This window comes from Achroia grisella, unplaced genomic scaffold (assembly GCF_030625045.1).
Source record: "Achroia grisella isolate CSIRO2021 unplaced genomic scaffold, CSIRO_AGI_Agris_v1 utg633, whole genome shotgun sequence".
Lineage (NCBI taxonomy): Eukaryota > Metazoa > Arthropoda > Insecta > Lepidoptera > Pyralidae > Achroia > Achroia grisella.
In genome coordinates, this window is record NW_026712969.1 from 508,169 (window position 1) to 528,405 (window position 20,237).

Here is a 20,237-nt window from a genome sequence, read left to right on the forward strand (position 1 = left end):
ACAAAAACATTATTATCATTTATAAATTCTTAAATTTTATAATAAGCTTTTTTATAAAGAAAATATTTTATAACACACTACATTACTATTTTTTTCTGGCAAACTGAGTACAGAGTTACAATTCTTTAGCATTTAGCATACCTTTTTTGTTCTTTATTTGTAATCTGTGTATAATAAAGCTACGAACCTGCGACCATCGGAAGTAAAGCATGGTGTTTAACCGCTAACCCACCGAGGCCGTTACCTACCTGAACGCATCTCAAGTTGTTATAGCTGACGATGAGGGTGGAGAGCTTGGTGAGACCTTCGAAGGTATTGTTGGAGAGTACACCAATCTTGTTGTTGGACAGGTCCAGCCTGGTCAGCTGGGTCAGGTGGCGGATCTGCTCCGAGGAGATCGAGGTTATCTCGTTGGATTCCAGGTACCTGATGACAGACAGAAGATATATACATATTGTTATATCTAATATATAAAATACTCGTGTCGCGGTGTTTGTTACCAAACTTTGTGTTCATATGGGGTAGGTTTGAGAATCTGTCATCATGTATTTTGACCTCTAGGGTGACCCCTAAATATGATTGGACATTAAACAATACATTTAATCCTAAATTTTTACTCTTGTCTCATCAATCCTTATTTTTAATAGTGATTTTAATTTATATGGCAAATGTACATTTGCGGGTCCAGATAGTAATTTAAAATCTAAATATATATAACTCAAAGGTGACTGACATAGTGATCTATCAACGCACAGCCCAAACTACTGGACGGATCGGGCTGAAATTTGGCATGCAGGTAGATGTTATGACGTAGGCATCCGCTAAGAAAGGATTTAGATTTTTTCTACCCCCAAAGGGATAAAATAGGTGATGAAAGTTTGTATGAAACTTTGTCAATTTTAAACCGATCGGGCTGGGACTTTGCATGCATAAAGCTACTATGACGTAGGCATCCCCTAAGAATAGATTTTGATAAATTCCACCCCTAAGGAAATAAATTAGCGCGAGTGAAGCCGCGGGCAAAAGCTAGTATATAATATATTTTTTTAATACCTGAGATTAAATTGACAGGTGTAAATATTAAATTTTTAAATAATGTTACCAGCTGTAGCGGGGTAGTGGTGTATCGCAGGATCGATTTGTTGAATCGTAATTTTATATTTTAGAATAATTTTAATGGTCTTATAAGTATTTGCTCAAGATCGCTGGAAGGCGATGGATGCGAGCAGCGCAGGGCCGATCGTCGTGGAGATCGTTGGGGAGGCCTTTGTCCAGCAGTGGACGTCTTCCGGGCTGAGATAATGATGAACGTAAAAAGCGCGGGCGCAGCGCACGACGGTGACGCGCACTTAGAGTGTAGTGTGGCGAGGGGCGCTGTATCTATATCTGTGTGTGTGTGTACTCACAGCTCGGAGGTGTGGCGCGGCAGCGCGGGCGCAGCGCACGACGGTGACGCGCACTTAGAGTGTAGTGTGGCGAGGGGCGCTGTATCTATATCTGTGTGTGTGTGTACTCACAGCTCGGAGGTGTGGCGCGGCAGCGCGGGCGCAGCGCACGACGGTGACGCGCACTTAGAGTGTAGTGTGGCGAGGGGCGCTGTATCTATATCTGTGTGTGTGTGTACTCACAGCTCGGAGGTGTGGCGCGGCAGCGCGGGCGCAGCGCACGACGGTGACGCGCACTTAGAGTGTAGTGTGGCGAGGGGCGCTGTATCTATATCTGTGTGTGTGTGTACTCACAGCTCGGAGGTGTGGCGCGGCAGCGCGGGCGCAGCGCACGACGGTGACGCGCACTTAGAGTGTAGTGTGGCGAGGGGCGCTGTATCTATATCTGTGTGTGTGTACTCACAGCTCGGAGGTGTGGCGCGGCAGCGCGGGCGAAGCGCACGACGGTGACGCGCACTTAGAGTGTAGTGTGGCGAGGGGCGCTGTATCTATATCTGTGTGTGTGTGTACTCACAGCTCGGAGGTGTGGCGCGGCAGCGCGGGCGCAGCGCACGACGGTGACGCGCACTTAGAGTGTAGTGTGGCGAGGGGCGCTGTATCTATATCTGTGTGTGTGTACTCACAGCTCGGAGGTGTGGCGCGGCAGCGCGGGCGCAGCGCACGACGGTGACGCGCACTTAGAGTGTAGTGTGGCGAGGGGCGCTGTATCACTATATCTGTGTGTGTGTGTACTCACAGCTCGGAGGTGTGGCGCGGCAGCGCGGGCGCAGCGCACGACGGTGACGCGCACTTAGAGTGTAGTGTGGCGAGGGGCGCTGTATCTATATCTGTGTGTGTGTACTCACAGCTCGGAGGTGTGGCGCGGCAGCGCGGGCGCAGCGCACGACGGTGACGCGCACTTAGAGTGTAGTGTGGCGAGGGGCGCTGTATCTATATCTGTGTGTGTGTGTACTCACAGCTCGGAGGTGTGGCGCGGCAGCGCGGGCGGCAGCGCTTGCAGGCCGGCGCGGGCGCAGCGCACGACGGTGCCGGCGCACGCGCACGCGGCCGGGCAGTAGTCGCGCGACAGGCAGCCCACGTCCGCAGCTGCGGCCACATATATGTTAATGTAAATTGGACTCTATTCCCCACATTTTAGCGTCTCATCAGGGTTGTGCGTGTAGAGCCGAGACTACTAAAGCAGACAGCCAAGCTACTAGAAGAGCAGAAGGCTCCTGGATATGTGTTCGTTATGTGGCCACTGTAAGCACTCCAGGATTACGTGAGCGGCCGTTTCTTCGGCTTCAAAGCAGCCCCAACAAAGAGCACTGTCTATATCACGTATTATTATATATTTATAAATAAATAAATTATGTACAAGTGTTTATTTAAGAAACAGTCCGTTATTGTCCCTATATTATTTTACGGTTAGGTTCAGTAGGCGTTTGGCAACAACAAGTTTACAATATACCAACTTCTGTTTTTTTTAATCTGCTTCATTGACTAATATTATAGAAAAGATGGACTTAATGCATTGCTTGCTTGGGTGTTTTGTAAACGACGAAAAAAGTAAATCCTTTCGTTTACTAAAAAAATATTCGTGTAACCAAAAAAATTAGGGAGTACCACAAGGTACAATACTAGGTCCTTTATAAAATAGAACTTACGTGTGCATTTGAAGGCGGCGACATCTAATTGGTGTATTTCGTTGTTGAGGAGAGCTGGTGGGGAGCGGCAGGTGGCTCCTGGGGAGAGGCCACGCTCACGTAGCCATGTGGACAACCAGGCCAGGTGGCACGTGCAGTCCAGTGGATTGGAATCCAAGTTCCTGAGAGTTTGTTTTGCATTAGAGCTAAACATTGTTTTGACATATAAATTAAAATCGCTATTAAATTAGGGGTTGATTGTAGAAGGGTGAAAATTTAGGGTTATATGTATTTTTCAATCCTAAATAATAATAAAATTAAAATAAAATATGTCGAAAAAATAAAAAAATGAAAATATTTGGGGGTGGATATCCCTTACCACGTAGGGGTATGAAAAATAGTAGCCAATTCTCATATCCACTGAATATGCATATAAAATTTCATAAAAATCGGACAAGCCGTATCGGAGGAGTACGGTAACTAACATTGTGACACAAGAATTTTATATACATATAAGCTGTACCGGCAAACGTTGTTTTGCCTTAAAATTAAAAAAAAAATTAGGGGTGGACTACCCCTAACATTTAGGGGGATGAAAAATAGATAATGGCCGATTCTCAGACCTAGTCAATACGCTCACAAAATTTAATGAGAATCGGTCAAGCCGTTTCGGAGGAGTATGGGAACGAAAACTGTGACACGAGAATTTTATATATAAGATTATAAAAGCTTGTAAAAACTTACAGAGTAGACAGCATGGAGAGGTGATCAAAGGCGCCAGGGGTGATACACCTGATCTTATTGTTGGTGAGAGATCTGGAATAGAATTGATGATGACGGGGTGAAATCACCAAACAATGATAACTATAGAAGAAATTGTGTTGATGACTAAGATCTTATAAACGGACGGTAAAAATGATTATTATCTTCATGAATATTTGGATCCTGCCTAGATTTCAAATTCAAAATATCTTTATTCATGTAGGTCTATTACAGACTCTTATGATATCTCAAATCTACCGTCAGTTCGGAATGATATCGAGATGAGAAGAACTGACAAGAAACTCAGCTCGTATTTTTTTTTCAAATAATAGTGGAACATGTTTATGATAAATACAGTTATTAAAATTCAAATTTGGGAGAATAGAGTGACCGCCAGCATATGCTATAACAAAGAAGTTATCAAATTTAAATATCAATTTTATAAATTAATTATTGTTAAATAATAAATTCAGGTGATCAGATATTTACTTACAGTATGCTGAGACTATGGAGTCCGAAGAACATCTTGTCGGTGACTGTTTGCAGCTGGTTTCCATCCAGCAGTAACTCTTGGATGTTTGCGGCACCGTCGAAAGCGTTATCTTCTATCACTGTTATACCTGAATCCAGAAAGGAATTATATTTATATTCTGTACTATTTTTTTTTATTGGGTTGTTTGGGCTATTGTCAGATGTGTAGCACCTGTAGCACTGCGACCTACATAGATCTATTGTGCTCGCCCTTTTCAGAGTTCGCTACCTAGACCCGTCAGGGACAAGAATTGAAGGATATTCTTAGGAGCGATCGTTTTTATCTATTATTCTGTACTAGCATGTATTATATATATAAACTTTTCTCTCGAATCACTCTATCTACTAAAATAAACTGCTTCAAAATCCGTTGCGTAGTTTTAAAGATTTAAGCATACATAGGGACGGACAGACAGCGACACCGACTTTGTTTTATACTATGTAGTGATAATATACTTATATGTATTTATACTAATTATATTTATAACTAGTTGTTCTCCGCGGCTTCGTCCGCGTGAAATTTCAATTTCATTTTCTAAAATAAAAGTTAGCGTAAGGTACTTCTTATTACATTAGCTACCTGCCAATAAAAGTCCCGTCAAAATCGGTCCAGCCATTTCAGAGATTAGCCGGAACAAACAGACAGGACAAAAAAATAAAAAATATATATATTTTGGTGTATGTACCGTATTTATATTCATATGCATATAGTAAAAAACGGTTATTTCAATATTACAAACAGACACTCCAATTTATATATATGTATAGACAGTCCTAGCTAACCGCCCCGGCTCCGCACGGATGTACTTGTATTACTTATTTATTTATTCATTTATTTCAGGCAACTAGGCCCATATTATAAATACCTTATAGACTAACATACATATAATATAATATTTAAAAACTAATACAATGATATTGTCTGTGTGATCACGGCACTGAAGACGGCAATCTGCCACGGTAGCGCCGATACACCACACCTTATTGTAGCATGGTATACATTCCACGCAGAGTCATAACGTGGACTGACTTTACATTGAACTTAAATCTATGTTATCTGGAGAGGTACTAATGGAAGGGTGTCGAGTGGTGACAGAAATATTACAAGTGTAGGCATAATACTAAAGAATCACTCTATCTATTGTTAATTTTACAGTAAAACCCGTTGCGTAATTTAAAAAATCTAAATTTACAGCTGAAGCTAGTTCATTTAGAATAGAATAGAAAATAATTTATTCAAATAAACTTACATTGAAGCACTTTTGAATAGTCATTACATTTTTTAATCTACCGCTCATTCGGAAAGCTGTCTCATCACAAGAAGAACGAGCAAGAAACTTGCGTGTTGCTCTTTTAAATAGTTTTATTATTACTTTACATTTTTAAGTTTAAGTGCGTGAATACAAACCACCAATTAGCACTAATTCAATTAAATACGCAAATAGAAAAAATATTGTATATATAACTAACTGGTTAAACAATTAATAAGAGGAAATCAGTCATAGTGATACAGCAGACCAGTCCCTACAAGCAGCACCCGTTTACGAGTATGAGGGATGAGCCAGCCATCACTGCGCTCGACCATATTTTAGGGAGCCCAATGACCCGGCCCACCACGTCGCATTTTATACCACGTATAGATACAATACGCTCACCATTATTCCTGAAGTCCAGTTTGGTGAGGTCTGGAAGTCTTCCGAACAAGCCGTCTGACTTGATCTGACCCAAGTTATTATCTGGGATTATACTGAAAAAAATTGTGGGTATTATATAAGATCATTATTTTTATGTACATATTGTCAGTGTATAATCTGTAATATACATCGTCTCAACCGACATCGTATTAATAGAAAGAAGAAAGAAAGAAAGAAAAAATAAATAATAAAATGAAATAGTAACAGATGAAGAAAAAACTGCTGTCACCTATCTACATTGACATCGCTGTTGCTCCAGTCAGCTCGTGACCTTGTTGAAAATTGTAACATTGTTGAAAAGCACTGAGTAAATATTTTTTTCTTTCTTCTTTCTATTAATACGATGTCGGTTGATTCTATTTACAATACTCCGTAAAAAAAACACTTCCCCGGTGTTGCGGATACATGGGCAGCAATACTTATAATGAGGTGAGCTGCAAGCTCGTTTGTTCCTTACACTAAGATAAAAATACTCACAGCGCATCGGTGTTGAGAGGCAGGTCGCGCGGAATCTCGTGCAGCGCCGCGCGCGTGCAGCTGACTGACACCGCGCGAGGGGCGAGCTCGCACGAGCACGCGGCCGGGCACGCGGCCCCGCCCGAGCACACGTTGTCCCACTCCTCGCCGGCTGGACACACCACACGTTAGTGACAGGGGGACGGGGGTCAGGGGGCAGGGGGCAGGGGGAGGTAAGTAGGGGGGAGGTCGGCGCAAGCTCGCACGAGCACGCGGCCGGGCACGCGGCCCCGCCCGAGCACACGTTGTCCCACTCCTCGCCGGCTGGACACACCACACGTTAGTGACAGGGGGACGGGGGGCAGGGGGAGGTAAGTAGGGGGGAGGTCGGCGCGAGCTCGCACGAGCACGCGGCCGGGCACGCGGCCCCGCCCGAGCACACGTTGTCCCACTCCTCGCCCGCTGGACACACCACACGTTAGTGACAGGGGGACGGGGGGCAGGGGGCAGGGGGCAGGGGGAGGTAAGAAGGGCACGAGCACGCGGCCGGGCACGCGGCCCCGCCCGAGCACACGTTGTCCCACTCCTCGCCGGCTGGACACACCACACGTTAGTGACAGGGGGACGGGGGTCAGGGGGCAGGGGGCAGGGGGAGGTAAGTAGGGGGGAGGTCGGCGCAAGCTCGCACGAGCACACGTTGTCCCACTCCTCGCCGGCTGGACACACCACACGTTAGTGACAGGGGGACGGGGGGCAGGGGGAGGTAAGTAGGGGGGAGGTCCGCGCGAGCTCGCACGAGCACGCAGTCGGGCACGCGGCCTCCGTTGTCCCACTCTTCGCCCGCTGGACACACCACTCGTTAGTGACAGGGGGACGGGGGGAGGGCGCCTCGAGCTCGGAGCGAGTGGTTTTTTAATAGGCAAGAATCCTTCGTCCACTATCCGGTGGGAGACGTCTTTTGAAGATTATTCATAAGAAAAGGTACAAAATAAACTTACATTGAAGCACTTTTGAATCACATTTGTTTCAAATTACCTCTCATTCGGAAAGCACAAGTTTCTTGAGCAAGAAACTTGTGTAATGCTCTTTTAAATAATCCTTGTAAGTTTAAAATCTTGAATGGAAACTTGTGAATACAAACTAGCAAGTTTCTCGGTCTTCTTGTGACGAGACAGCTTTCCGAATGAGCGGTAATTTGAAACAAATGTGATGACTATTCAAAAGTGCTTAAATTAAATTTATTTGTATAAATGATTTTCTATTCTATTCTATGCTTCTTTTATAAAAAGTTTTTTATTAATACTTACGTTTGCATTTAAAGTATTCTTCCCTTAATGCGTCAATTCGTTTCCTGCTCATCCGTTTGGGGGAGTCGCACTTCGCCCCTGATGTCTCTATGGGGTTCTTTCGAAGGTACGCAGCCAGCCATCGGAGGGAACAATCGCATGCGAAAGGATTGTGACCTAGATGTCTATGGAAGAATAAATTTATCACTTAATAGCTCAGTAGTGCGCAACCCGTGGGTCGCGAGGGGTAAGAAACCCCAGAGGGGTAGATTTATCATTAACTAGCTCAGTGGTGCGCAACCCGTGGGTCGCGAGGGGTAAAATACACCAGAGGGGTAGATTTATCATTAACTAACTCGGTGGTGCGCAACCCGTGGGTCGCAACCCCCAGAGGGATAAGAAAGCGCGTGAAAAATTTTCCTTTCCCAAATTTAAAGAACTTTATAAATAACTAGTTGTTCCCGTGACTTCGTCCACGTGGAATTTAACTTTATTTACCTAAAATAAAAGTACTAAGTAAGTTACTCCTTATTATATCAGCTACCTGCCAAAAAAGGTCCCGTCCAAATCGGTCTAGTCATTTCAGAGATCACCCGGAACAAACAGATAGACAGACAAAAATTGTAAAAAATGTTATTTTGGTGTATGTACCGTATTTATATTCATATGCATGTAGTAAAAACGGTTATTTCAATATTACAAACAGACACTCCAATTTTATTTATATGTATAAATAAAAAATATAGCGTACTCGTAAACCTGGCTGTGATGTCAACTAACGTTTTTCTAAGTATCGCACTTAATATCTTATGAGTAATAGTTTAAATATATTTTTTTAGTTAATAAATATTTGTATTTATATGCATATATAAAACCATTGTTTCACAAATTGTGTTTTGTGTAAAAACTTTTAATGAAAGAAATATTCAGAAATAGTTTCATTTTAACTACGTTGATTATTAAAAAAAACCATACTGCAAGTTTGGCAAATTCAAATTCAAAATATCTTTATTCATGTAGGTCTATTACAGACTCTTATGATATGTCAAATCTACCGTCAGTTTGGAATGATTTCGAGATGAGAAGAACTGACAAGAAACTCAGCTCGTATTTTTTTGAAATTAGTGGAACATGTTTATGATAAATTTGGGAGAATAGAGTGACCACCAGCATATGCTATCGCAAATAACAAAAAATTTAATCAGTGTTCACAACCTGAACAGACCAGTCCCCACAAGCAGCACCCGTTCACGAGTATGACGTATGAGCCAGCCATCATTGTACTCAACCACATTTGAGGGAGCACATCGACCCGGCCCACCACGCCGCCACAAGTTTGAACTTTATAGCGAGCATGACTGTTTCAGATTACTCCACTACGTCAATTATATTATTTACAGCATAGGCTGTACCGATCACAGTTTTCACCCATTACAATATTTAATTTACAATATGTCATTACAAAATTTATATCTTTATTCATGTAGGTCTATTACAGACTCTTATGATATGTCAAATCTACCGTCAGTTCGGAATGATTTCGAGCTGAGAAGAACTGACAAGAAACTCAGCTCGTATTCTTTTCAAATAAATGTTGTACATGTTTATAATAATACAGATTCATTTTTAAATTCAAATTTGGGAGAATAGAGTGACCACCAGCATATGATATTACAAAAAAACAAAAGTAGGCGTACTTACAAGGTTTGTATTCCAGTTAGGGAGTCGAATGTTCCGTTTGGTATAGATCTTATATTATTATCATATAGCGATCTGAAATAATAATAATAATAATAATTTATACCTCTATGCACAAGGAATCTTACAATAAATAAATAATAAATAACCTTAGACAATAAACACAGCGCCATCTAGTCCCACGGTAAGCAGAGCTTGTGTTATGGGTACTAGACAACTGATATAAATAAATAAATAACCCTGGACAATTAACACAGCGCCATCTAGTCCCACGGTAAGCAGAGCTTGTGTTATGGGTACTAGACAACTGATATAAATAAATAAATAACCCAGGCCATCTAATTAACACTTGTGTTGCGCCATCTAGACAACTGATATAAATAAATAAATAACCCTGGACAATTAACACAGCGCCATCTAGTCCCACGGTAAGCAGAGCTTGTGTTATGGGTACTAGGCAACTGATATAAATACTTAGATATATTTTTTTGTAAATACATACATAATATACATAGAAAACATCTCCACAGATTCCTCGGATGGCATAAACATTTGTATTCATGAGTATGATTGTTTGTATCGGTCTGGGTGTTTTCTATATATAATATGTTTTAATTATTTTAATGTTAATGGATTATGTATAAAAAAATAAATATCTATATATTTATATCAGTTATCTAGTACCCATAACACAAGCTCTTAGCTTGGGACTAGATGGCGCTGATTGATGGTGTGAATTGTTCTGAGTTAGTTAAAAAATAAACAATAAATACTTACAATAATTTTAAGTTCTGCAAATCCCTGAATGTATCTTTTCTCACACATGTAATTTCGTTTGAATTCAGCAATCTGTAACAAACGCAATATTAATATTGGATATAAGATCATATGTCATCCGTCATACTTTATTATTATTATTTATTAAGTCACCAACAAAGTTTTCACCAACACTATAACTCAAAATATCTTTATTCGTGTAGGTCTATTACAGACTCTTATGATATGTCAAATCTACTGTCAGTTCGGAATGATATCGAGATGAGAAGAACTGACAAGAAACTCAGCTCGTATTTTTTCAAATAATAGGGGAACATGTTTATGATAAATACAGTTATTAAAATTCAAATTTGAGAGAATAGAGTGACCACCAGCATATGCTATCGCAAAGAACAAAAAATTTAATCAGTGTTCACAACCTGAACAGACCAGTCCCCACAAGCAGCACCCGTTCACGAGTATGACGTATGAGCCAGCCATAATACATTACAATCTATTTATTTTACTAAGCGCAACCTTAATTATAGGCAACTACGACATTTGTGTGACAAATTTGTGCCTACAATTAACAATTAAGAAAACATAAAAAACAACTTAAAATTCTATCTAAAAAAAAGCGTGTACTGATTCAACTAGAAGTTATAATACTATTGATATATCTTATACTCGTGAACGAATGCATGTAGGTACTGGTCAGCTCTAATCACTACGATTGATTTAGTCTTATTGTGTATTTATATTTGACCCTAATAAATTAGTGTTAGTTGGTAGTTTGTATTCACACGTTTCAACTTAAAAACTTACAAGGATTACTTAAAAGAGCAACACAAGTTATTTTCTTTCGGACTACTCTAATTCTGTCGGCCGCAGCTGGCCTTTACAGCTTCACCGGACGATAGGGGACGAGTGCAGATGACACTTCAAACCAAAGGAAGGACTTATGGGGCGGCTGAAGGCCAACTCCCGCCTGATGGATACGACTTTAGTCTGAGGGCACCACTAGGGGTTCGAACCTCGGCTCAGACCGTCGTAACATCGATCCCCGTTGAATTGGACTGGGGATCGATCAGAGGGGAAGTTCTTCTTGTGATTAGACAGCTTTCCGAATAAGCGGTAGATTAAAGAAATAAGTGATGACTATTCAAAAGTGTTTGAATGCAAATTTATATTGTACTTCACCTTACCACTGTAGCTGAACTTATAATATATTGTTTACTGTAGGAGGAGGTACAGCTGTAATAATTGTACTATTTATTGTACATTAGTAAGTTTATTTGATAGTGTTCTACATGGCTTATTAGTGACAGAAATATTACAAGTGACTTTACTGAACATAATTTGGAGAGATAAAGAATGTTCGAGTGTTGACAGAAATATTACAAGTGTAGGCATAATTTGTATAAACAATGTTCTATTCTATTCTATAAAGGTGTAAACCTTATTAAAATTAATTTTGGTGTTAATTTGATATTGCAAGGACTTTAATTTTATTTATTTGTATGTATATATACAATTACTTACAACAACTGTAGCGATGTCAGTCCATGGAATATTCCGGAAGGCAAGTCTTTAATTTTGTTTCCGTACAATACCCTGCAAATAAAAGAATAATCGCTTATTAAAAAATTAAATTATACTCCAAAAATCTACTAAATGAAGAGGTATAGGAAGGAAATAGTAAAGGAAACATTCCTTTACTATTTCCTTAGAAAAATAAAATAGAATGCATAGTGCTGGAACTGTAACCTGATTGATAAAGGATTGTCGCATGCCTAATCCTTGTTAATGGGTATTTATTTAAAACAACATCAAATCAAAAGAGCAACACGCACAAGTATATTGCTCATTCTTCTTGTGACTAGTATGCGTTCCGAATGAGTGGTAGAAAACAAATTATGACTATTCAAAAGTGCTTCTATCAAATTTATTTCTTTTCCGTTCGTCATGATTGTTAAAGACGTAGACAATATTATATATTTTTTTATATATGGTAACCGTATAATTGGCATTCTAAATTCTCTTCCAATAAATCGACGTGGCAGCATTTTTAATATATTACATAAAATACCAGTGTAATATGTAAGCAGTGGCGTAGCTAAGGGCTAGGCGGGGCAATGCCCCGGGGCCCTCGAACCCTTACCTGAAAATCTCGCTCGAACTGAACTTTCAAAATTTCTCCCATTTTCAAAATAAATATGATAGGTTACATACGCGTACATTCGACGCGGAGTCGTAACGTGGACTGACTTTACACTGAACTTAAATGTATGTTATCTGGCGAGGTACTAATGGAAGGGTGTCGAGTGTCGACTGACATACTACAAGAGTAGGCATAGTATAAAAGAACCACTCACAAGGATGTTAGATGCGTGAGCCCACTGAAGGAGTCGGCAGCTATCTTCGTGATCTTGTTATTGGATATATCTATACGGGCCACGCGTTTCACAGCTGAGAAAGCGGCCGGTCCCACCTCGGTTATCTCGTTCTGTTCTAGGCGGCTGGAAAGAGATCACAATATTAATACGTGAAACAAAATTTTTGTAGCCCCCTCCGATCGATCCCCCGTCCAATTCAAACGGGGACCGATGACGACGGCCTGAGCCAAGGTTCGAACCCCTAGCGGTGCCCTCAGACTAAAGTCGTATCCGTCAGGCGGGAGTTAGCCTTCAGCCGCTCTATAAGTCCTTCCTTTGGTTTGGAGTGCCATCTGCACTCGCCCCTTATCGTCCGGTGAAGCTGTAAAGGCCAGCTGCGCCCAACAGCATTAGAGTAGTCCGGTAAAAAAAAAATTTAGCATTTTTGACGAAAATTACGCGGAGGTGTATGAAATTTTGCACACTCATCTATACTAATATTAAAAAAGAGGAAAGATTTGTATTTTCGTGTGTATGTGTGTATTGAATAGGCTCCGAAACTACTGGACCGATTCGAAAAATTCTTTCACCATTAGCAAGCTACACTATCCCCGAGAGACAGGCTATATTATATTTCCAAAAAAATTAGGGATCCTTACTGAAACTCTAATAATGTAACCCAAGGTGTAAAAATATTACATACTAGTAATTTATACAGATAATGACTACAGAATGTTAATATTTATTTGAAATTACGCATTTAAAATACATTCAACATTTTAATGACGAGCGTGCACGGCAATAGTTGTTCATGCAAGGGATTTTCATTTAATGTTAATAATAATAATAATAATAATACTTTATTTGCCAAATGTAGGTAAACAATAAGGTGTTATAAATATGTTGTTGAGATCCGTACATTAACCTCGTAAGAGGTGTGCAAAATTTCAAATTGTAGGTACAATTAATGTTTAAGGAAATAAAATTACTGTACTACGTCATCATACCGATAGTCATTAATCAATTGTCTTTACGTCAATGTATCAGTCAGGAAATCACCAACCGTGTAGTAAGTTTTACCAATCAGTATATTTCTAAGAGCAGTTTTAAATTGATGGATACTACCAATAGATTTTAATGCCCTTGGAAGATTATTATATATTCTAGGTCCCATTCCTAAAATACTATTACACGACATAGCAGTTTTAGCCGGAAAATTACACAATTTATCATTATTACGTATTCCTTTGATGTTATTAAAAAGTTCAAGGTTCGTCTTAATAAAAATAGACACCTCATAAATGTAAAGGAATGGAGCCGTAAGTAGATTGTATTTTTTAAAATATGGAACACAACTATCAGTATTTTTTAAATTACGCCCTGACACATTTTTTTTGTGCTTTAAATACTAGATCGTTAGATATAGACACCTATACATTGTAAATAAACTGGCTTTAAAAAAAAGTAATTCAATTGAGTTTCTTGCCAGTTCTTCTCAATTGGATCTATATACCCAACTGGACGGTAGGGAAAAAAAATATAATGTAAAAACTTGACGTTCATAAGCGGCTAAAATGTCCTACATGAATAAATGATTTTTTAATTTAATTTAATTAAATGAATAAAAAAAACATTACACACACGTACACTTTTGTTTACTGTTATAGTCTGTGGTCAAATTGAGAATAGATTAATATTGTTTGTCTTTAATACTAATTGTCTATAGTCTTACTGAATGTTAAATTAATCGTAGTATTCAAGAGATAAAAACGCCTGTTCTTGCTCGTACTCTTTATCTATATTTACATTCATACTCTTTCCCTCGTGAAAGGCAATTTGCGCGAATGAACGTGTAAAGGCATCTTTGTCTGCCTTTCATGCACGCTCTGCTGCGCGAAAGGCAGGTTTATCTACCTTTACATGTACTTTTTGCTGCGCGTACACTCCAACTTTATTTATATGTATAGATATATAGATAAAGTAACTTTATGCAACGCATTTATATATCGTACAGGTAGGTAATAAACAAATATGAGAAAGGTAATTAAAAATAATAAACATATAACGATGATGAATAAAACTTTAATTAATTTATTAAATCTTTTATGCACAAATACACAAATACAGACATATGGCGGACTTAACACCATGATGTATTTTCTCCCATTCAAGCATTGGGCAAACAGATATCTATGTGGGCAGTGCATTAAAAAAAAAAGTATACCATTTAAAATAACAATTTAAAAAAATAATAATAACAAAGATATAAACTAACTATTTATATTTAGTTTATTCTATTTAATTTTAAAATTATGTATGTAGTTTTTGTAAGTGTATCTAGTTTAATACCTGATTATTATGTACATACATTTTAATTCAATTCTAGCGTCCAAGGTTTTGGAAACCTGCGGCTCCTAGAGCTGGTTGCCAGACGCGACGAGCTGAAAGCCCGACCACCTGCGACTATCAGCTATAATATATGAGCGGTGTGCTCTCATGCTCGCAATAAGCGAGGATTTTTACACACAAAATAGTCTACGTAAGTCACATGCGAGCACATCAACGGCAAAATCATCTATCGCATCTATCATATTTTAATTTTAAATGTAATAATAGATTAATAAGCCCTCTGGACCTACCAGAACCTAAAATAGAAATGTTTAGGGCGAGTCCGTATTACCGATCCATTGTAATATATAATAAAATCCCGGAAACCATAAAACAAGAAGATAAAATTAATTTATTTAAAAAAAGGCTTAAAGAACTACTGACCGACAAAGCTTACATATACATATACAGTAAAAGAATTTTTACCAGACGTACTATAGGAGCTAAGTGGACACTACAACAGATCTAAATTTTAAATTTCATTATGGGAATGTGTCATCTACGATATTGCCATACTCTTTAAACAGAGTCCACGTGTATTGTTAATTTATCATATGGAAATTTATGTATATGTGCAATTATAAATAAAATCGTAATTGAAGTCAATCGCAGGGATTACATAATCATATGAAATGAAATGAAATGAAATGATATTTATTCAGTAGAAAACTAAAACACACATTAAACAAACAAAAAATAGATTAACAAATAGTGCGAACAATTACAAATTTGTTACTTTTTAATTTTCTGCTGTTCGTGTCATTTTACCTGCCTGTTCGATGTTTCAATCCGCTTCCCTAAGGTTGCCTTGAAAAGATTGCTTTTAGCAATAAGGCCGGCTTATTGTAACGCTACATGTGTCCTTTGTTATGTTGTTTGTGTTTCTTATTTACTGTATGTTGCAGTAGGCAAACATATATCTATGTGGGCAGTGCATTATAAAATAAAAAAAAAAAATTAGGTATACAATTTAAAATAACAATTTAAAAAAATAATAATAACAAAGATATAAACTAACTATTTATATTTAGTTTATTCTATTTAATTTTAAAATTATGTATGTAGTTTTTGTAAGTGTATCTAGTGTAATACATGATTATTATGTACATAAATTTTAATTCATGTAATATTTATTATTATTTTTCTTCATCATCATTATATATTTTGTTACTTTTTAGTTTTCTCCTGTTCCTGTCATTTTACCCACCTGTTCGATGTTTCAATCAGTTTCCCTAAGGTTGCCTTGAAAAGATTGCTTTTAGCAATAAGGCCGGCATATTGCATGGAAGCAGCACCAGCAAAGTCCGCGGCGCTATCAAAGCGCCAAGATTTTGCCACCGTCGCCGCTGAAAAACCAACTGCTCAGCGGAATGAGCCTAAAGTGACTCTGAAAATTACCCCTATGTGTACAAAGTCTGCTGACCGTGACGATGATGGTTTTGTCACGGTACAAAAGAAGAGGCGCACAAAGAGGGTCAATCGAAACCATTGTGGCACAGCACTGACAGGGCCCAACTTCTTGTTACGTGCCGCAACACCGACCACGGCAATGTACCTATCCCGCCTACACTACGCTACCAAGGAACAGGACATTGTTGACTACATCTGGACTAAAAGCAACCTGACATTGAGGGTGACGCAGTTGGAATCGAGCCACAACGCGAGCTTCAAAGCGTTCGTGGCCCTGGTCCCCACCAACATGCTGCCCACCTTCATGAAGGAGGACTACTGGCCGACGGGGGTGGTCTATCGGCGCTACCGTGGCAGATTGCCGTCGTCAGTGCCGTGACCATAGAGACAATTTTATTTACATATTTTATTATTATTTCTTATGTATGTTAGTCTATAAGGTATTTATAATATGGGCCATGTAGCCTGAATTAAATAAATAAATAAAAAAAAAAAAAATATTGTAACGATACATGTGTTTGTGTGTGCGTTACTGTATGTTGCAAATAAAGTATATTCGATATTCTAAAACTTACATCTCAGTAGCTCGATGTGGTATGGCGGATGGTAGCTCGGACAATAGTTTCTCTCTGCAGTCGACGGTGCCTTCGGGAGTACAACGGCATGGCGGTGGGCAGCGGGGCTCCGCTGAACATTCACCAGTTATGGCAGTGGTCGGGCCTGAAATAGAATAGAATAGAATAGAAAATCCTATAGAACTTAAAATTCATAGCGCTGACAATGTTATCTGATTGAACAGAGATTAAGTGCGTAGCGGTTTCTATGTTCATTGTCGCATGCCTAATCCTTGTTGTTAATTAAATATAAGTAAATCAATATTTATTTAAAAGAGCAACACACTTGCATCTGCATTCCGAATGAGCGGTGGAACAAAAAAACTTGACTATTCAAATGTGCTTATATTAAGTTTATTTGAATAAAGATTATTTCTATTTCTTTACTCTAATAAACTTACTACCGAGCCCTGGAGACTACAGCATGGGGTTTTTCAAGAAGAGTATATTAAGGTTTCTTAAGGGTCGGCAACGCGCACGTGACACCCCTGGTGCTTCAGGCGTCCATAGGCTACGGTAACCATTTACCACCATTTATTGTCAGCGCTATAAATTTTAAGTATTTCTACAAAAACATTATTATCGTTAACAAACTCTTCTTCAATATTATAATATGCTTTTTTACAAAGAAATAGAATAGAATAGAAAACCATTTATTCAAATAAACGTACATTGAAGCACTTTTGAATAGTCATAACATTTGTTTTAATCTACCGCTCGTTCGGAAAGCTGTCTTCATCACAAGAAAAACGAGCAAGAAACTTGCGTGTTGCTCTTTTAAATAATTTTATTATTACTTTACATTTTTAAGTTTAAGTGTGTGAATACAAACTACCAATTAGCACTAATTCAATTAAATACTCAAATAGAAAAAATATTGAATATATAACCAAACACACTGGTTAAACAATTAATAAGAGGAAATCAGTCATAGTGATTAGAGCAGACCAGTCCCTACAAGCAGCACTCGTTTAGGAGTATGACGGATGAGCCAGCCATCACTGCGCTCGACCATATTTTAGGGAGCCCAATGACCCGGCCCACCACGCCGCCACAAGTCTGGACATTTTAGTGAGCATGACTACTCATAACACTAGACCACGTCAAAGCTACTTACAATTGCCATCTGATAGTTATAAAGGAAGTGTTTTGTACATTTAATTTTTTTCAGGCACATTTATAACAGAGTCGGATTTGTTGTTAAACCTTACGCAATTACCATAAAACGAATTACTAACTTTAGTTAAACGACATTTAGTGAATGGTAGCGTAATTAAGGAAAATATATATTTTTAAGAGTTTGTACTCACCGTTGCAGAACTGTTCGTGATCCAACTCCGTTAGAAGTGCTCCTCTCAAAGTGGCAGGCGCCTGGCATCTGAAGTAATATAAAAATTATATTTTTCCGTCCATTTGTATGTCACGGTACTCCTCCCATGGTTTTTGTTGATAGAATGATTCTTCATTACATAGTATAAAGAATCCTGGACAATTAACACAGCGCCATCTAGTCCCACGGTAAGCAGAGCTTGTGTTATGGGTACTAGACAACTGATATAAATAAATAAATAACCCTGGACAATTAACACAGCGTCATCTAATCCCACGGTAAGCAGAACTTGTGATATGGGTACTAGACAACTGATATAAATACTTACGATATTTTTTTGTAAATATATATATATTATACATAGAAAACACCCAGACCGATACAAACATACTCATGAATACAAATTTTTGTACTGTGCGAGGAATCGAACCCTGATATAAATGTAACGGATATTTTTTTGTAATATATATATACCGAGGCCGTAGAAATGACACCCAGACCGATACAAACATACTCATGAATACAAATTTTTGTACTGTGCGAGGAATCGAACCCGCGATCATTGGATGTAAGGCGGAAGTGGAAGTGTGTTAAACCGCTAGACTACCGAGGCCGTCAAATGACACTCACTTAGCCCCGAGTCCCATTAAGTTAGCAGCTCGGACGGCAGTCGCTAGTCTGGCAACCCTACAGTCACAAACTATAGGATTGTCAGTCAGTCGCAGAGTATGCAAATTTTGACATCCCTAGTCAATTGTAAGTCGATGATACTCACTTAGCCCCGACTCCCATTAAGTTAGCAGCTCGGACGGCAGTCGCTAATCAGTCAACCCTACAGTCACAAACTATACGACTGTCAGTCAGTCGTAGTATGCAATTTTGACAACCCTAGTCAATTGTAAGTCGATGATACTCACTTAGCACCGACTCCCATTAAGTTAGCAGCTCGGACGGCAGTCGCTAATCTGGCAACTCTACAGTCACAAACTATAGGATTGTCAGTCAGTCGTAGAGTATGCAATTTTGACAACCCTAGTCAATTGTAAGTCGATGATACTCACTTAGCACCGACTCCCATTAAGTTAGCAGCTCGGACGGCAGTCGCTAATCTGGCAACTCTACAGTCACAGACTATAGGATTGTCAGTCAGTCGTAGGGTATGCAATCTTGTTACTGCTACAGGCTCCAATGACAGATATGTCAGGTTATTGCTCGTTAGCGTCCTGGAATTACAATATTAATTGATTACAAATTATCAAATCAAATCAAAATATCTTTATTCATGTAGGTATATTACAGACTTGTATGATATATCAAATCTACCGTCAGTTCGGATTGCTTTCGAGCTACGAACTGACAAGAAATTTGAGCGGAGTTTTTTGTCAGTTCGACTTAGCGTCCTGGAATGACAATATTGAATGGTCACAAATTATTAAATCAAATCAAAATATCTTTATTCATGTAGGTATATTACAGACTCTAATGATATGTCAAATCTACCATCAGTTCGGAGTGCTCTCGAGCTGAGAACTGACAAGAAACTCAGCTCGTATTCTTTTCAAATGAGCTTATACATGATTACACAATACAGAATCATTTTTAAATTAAAATTAGAAAAAAATAAAATTTTATTTATTACTAGCTGTAACCGCAGCTTCGTCCGCGTGGAATTTTACTTTATTTTTCTAAAAGTAGCCTAAGTTACTTCTTATTACATTAGCTACCTGCCAAAAAGAGTTCTGTCAAAATCGGTCCAGCCATTTCAGAGATAAGCCGGAATAAATAAACAAACAGACAAAATTGTAAAAAAAAAATATTTTGGTGTATGCACCGTTTTATATTCATATGCATATAGTAAAAAACGGTT

The 20,237-nt window shown here is 38.8% G+C and overlaps 1 protein-coding gene across 1 annotated transcript in view; it reads right to left on the minus strand.

Moving 5' to 3' along the window:
- Window positions 1–20,237, minus strand: part of LOC131849067 (protein slit) — a 125,429-nt gene that overhangs the window by 28,683 nt on the left and 76,509 nt on the right. Inside the window, exons 6-20 of the mRNA XM_059199052.1 lie at window positions 19,432–19,593; window positions 18,351–18,418; window positions 17,002–17,146; window positions 12,629–12,772; window positions 11,796–11,867; window positions 10,275–10,346; window positions 9,501–9,572; window positions 7,821–7,984; window positions 6,535–6,685; window positions 6,019–6,110; window positions 4,326–4,452; window positions 3,815–3,886; window positions 3,092–3,252; window positions 2,402–2,531; window positions 249–426 (exon numbers count right to left, since the gene is read on the minus strand). Coding sequence (XP_059055035.1) covers window positions 249–426; window positions 2,402–2,531; window positions 3,092–3,252; window positions 3,815–3,886; window positions 4,326–4,452; window positions 6,019–6,110; window positions 6,535–6,685; window positions 7,821–7,984; window positions 9,501–9,572; window positions 10,275–10,346; window positions 11,796–11,867; window positions 12,629–12,772; window positions 17,002–17,146; window positions 18,351–18,418; window positions 19,432–19,593 — 1,810 coding nt within the window. The remainder of the gene's footprint in view (window positions 1–248; window positions 427–2,401; window positions 2,532–3,091; window positions 3,253–3,814; window positions 3,887–4,325; window positions 4,453–6,018; window positions 6,111–6,534; window positions 6,686–7,820; window positions 7,985–9,500; window positions 9,573–10,274; window positions 10,347–11,795; window positions 11,868–12,628; window positions 12,773–17,001; window positions 17,147–18,350; window positions 18,419–19,431; window positions 19,594–20,237) is intronic.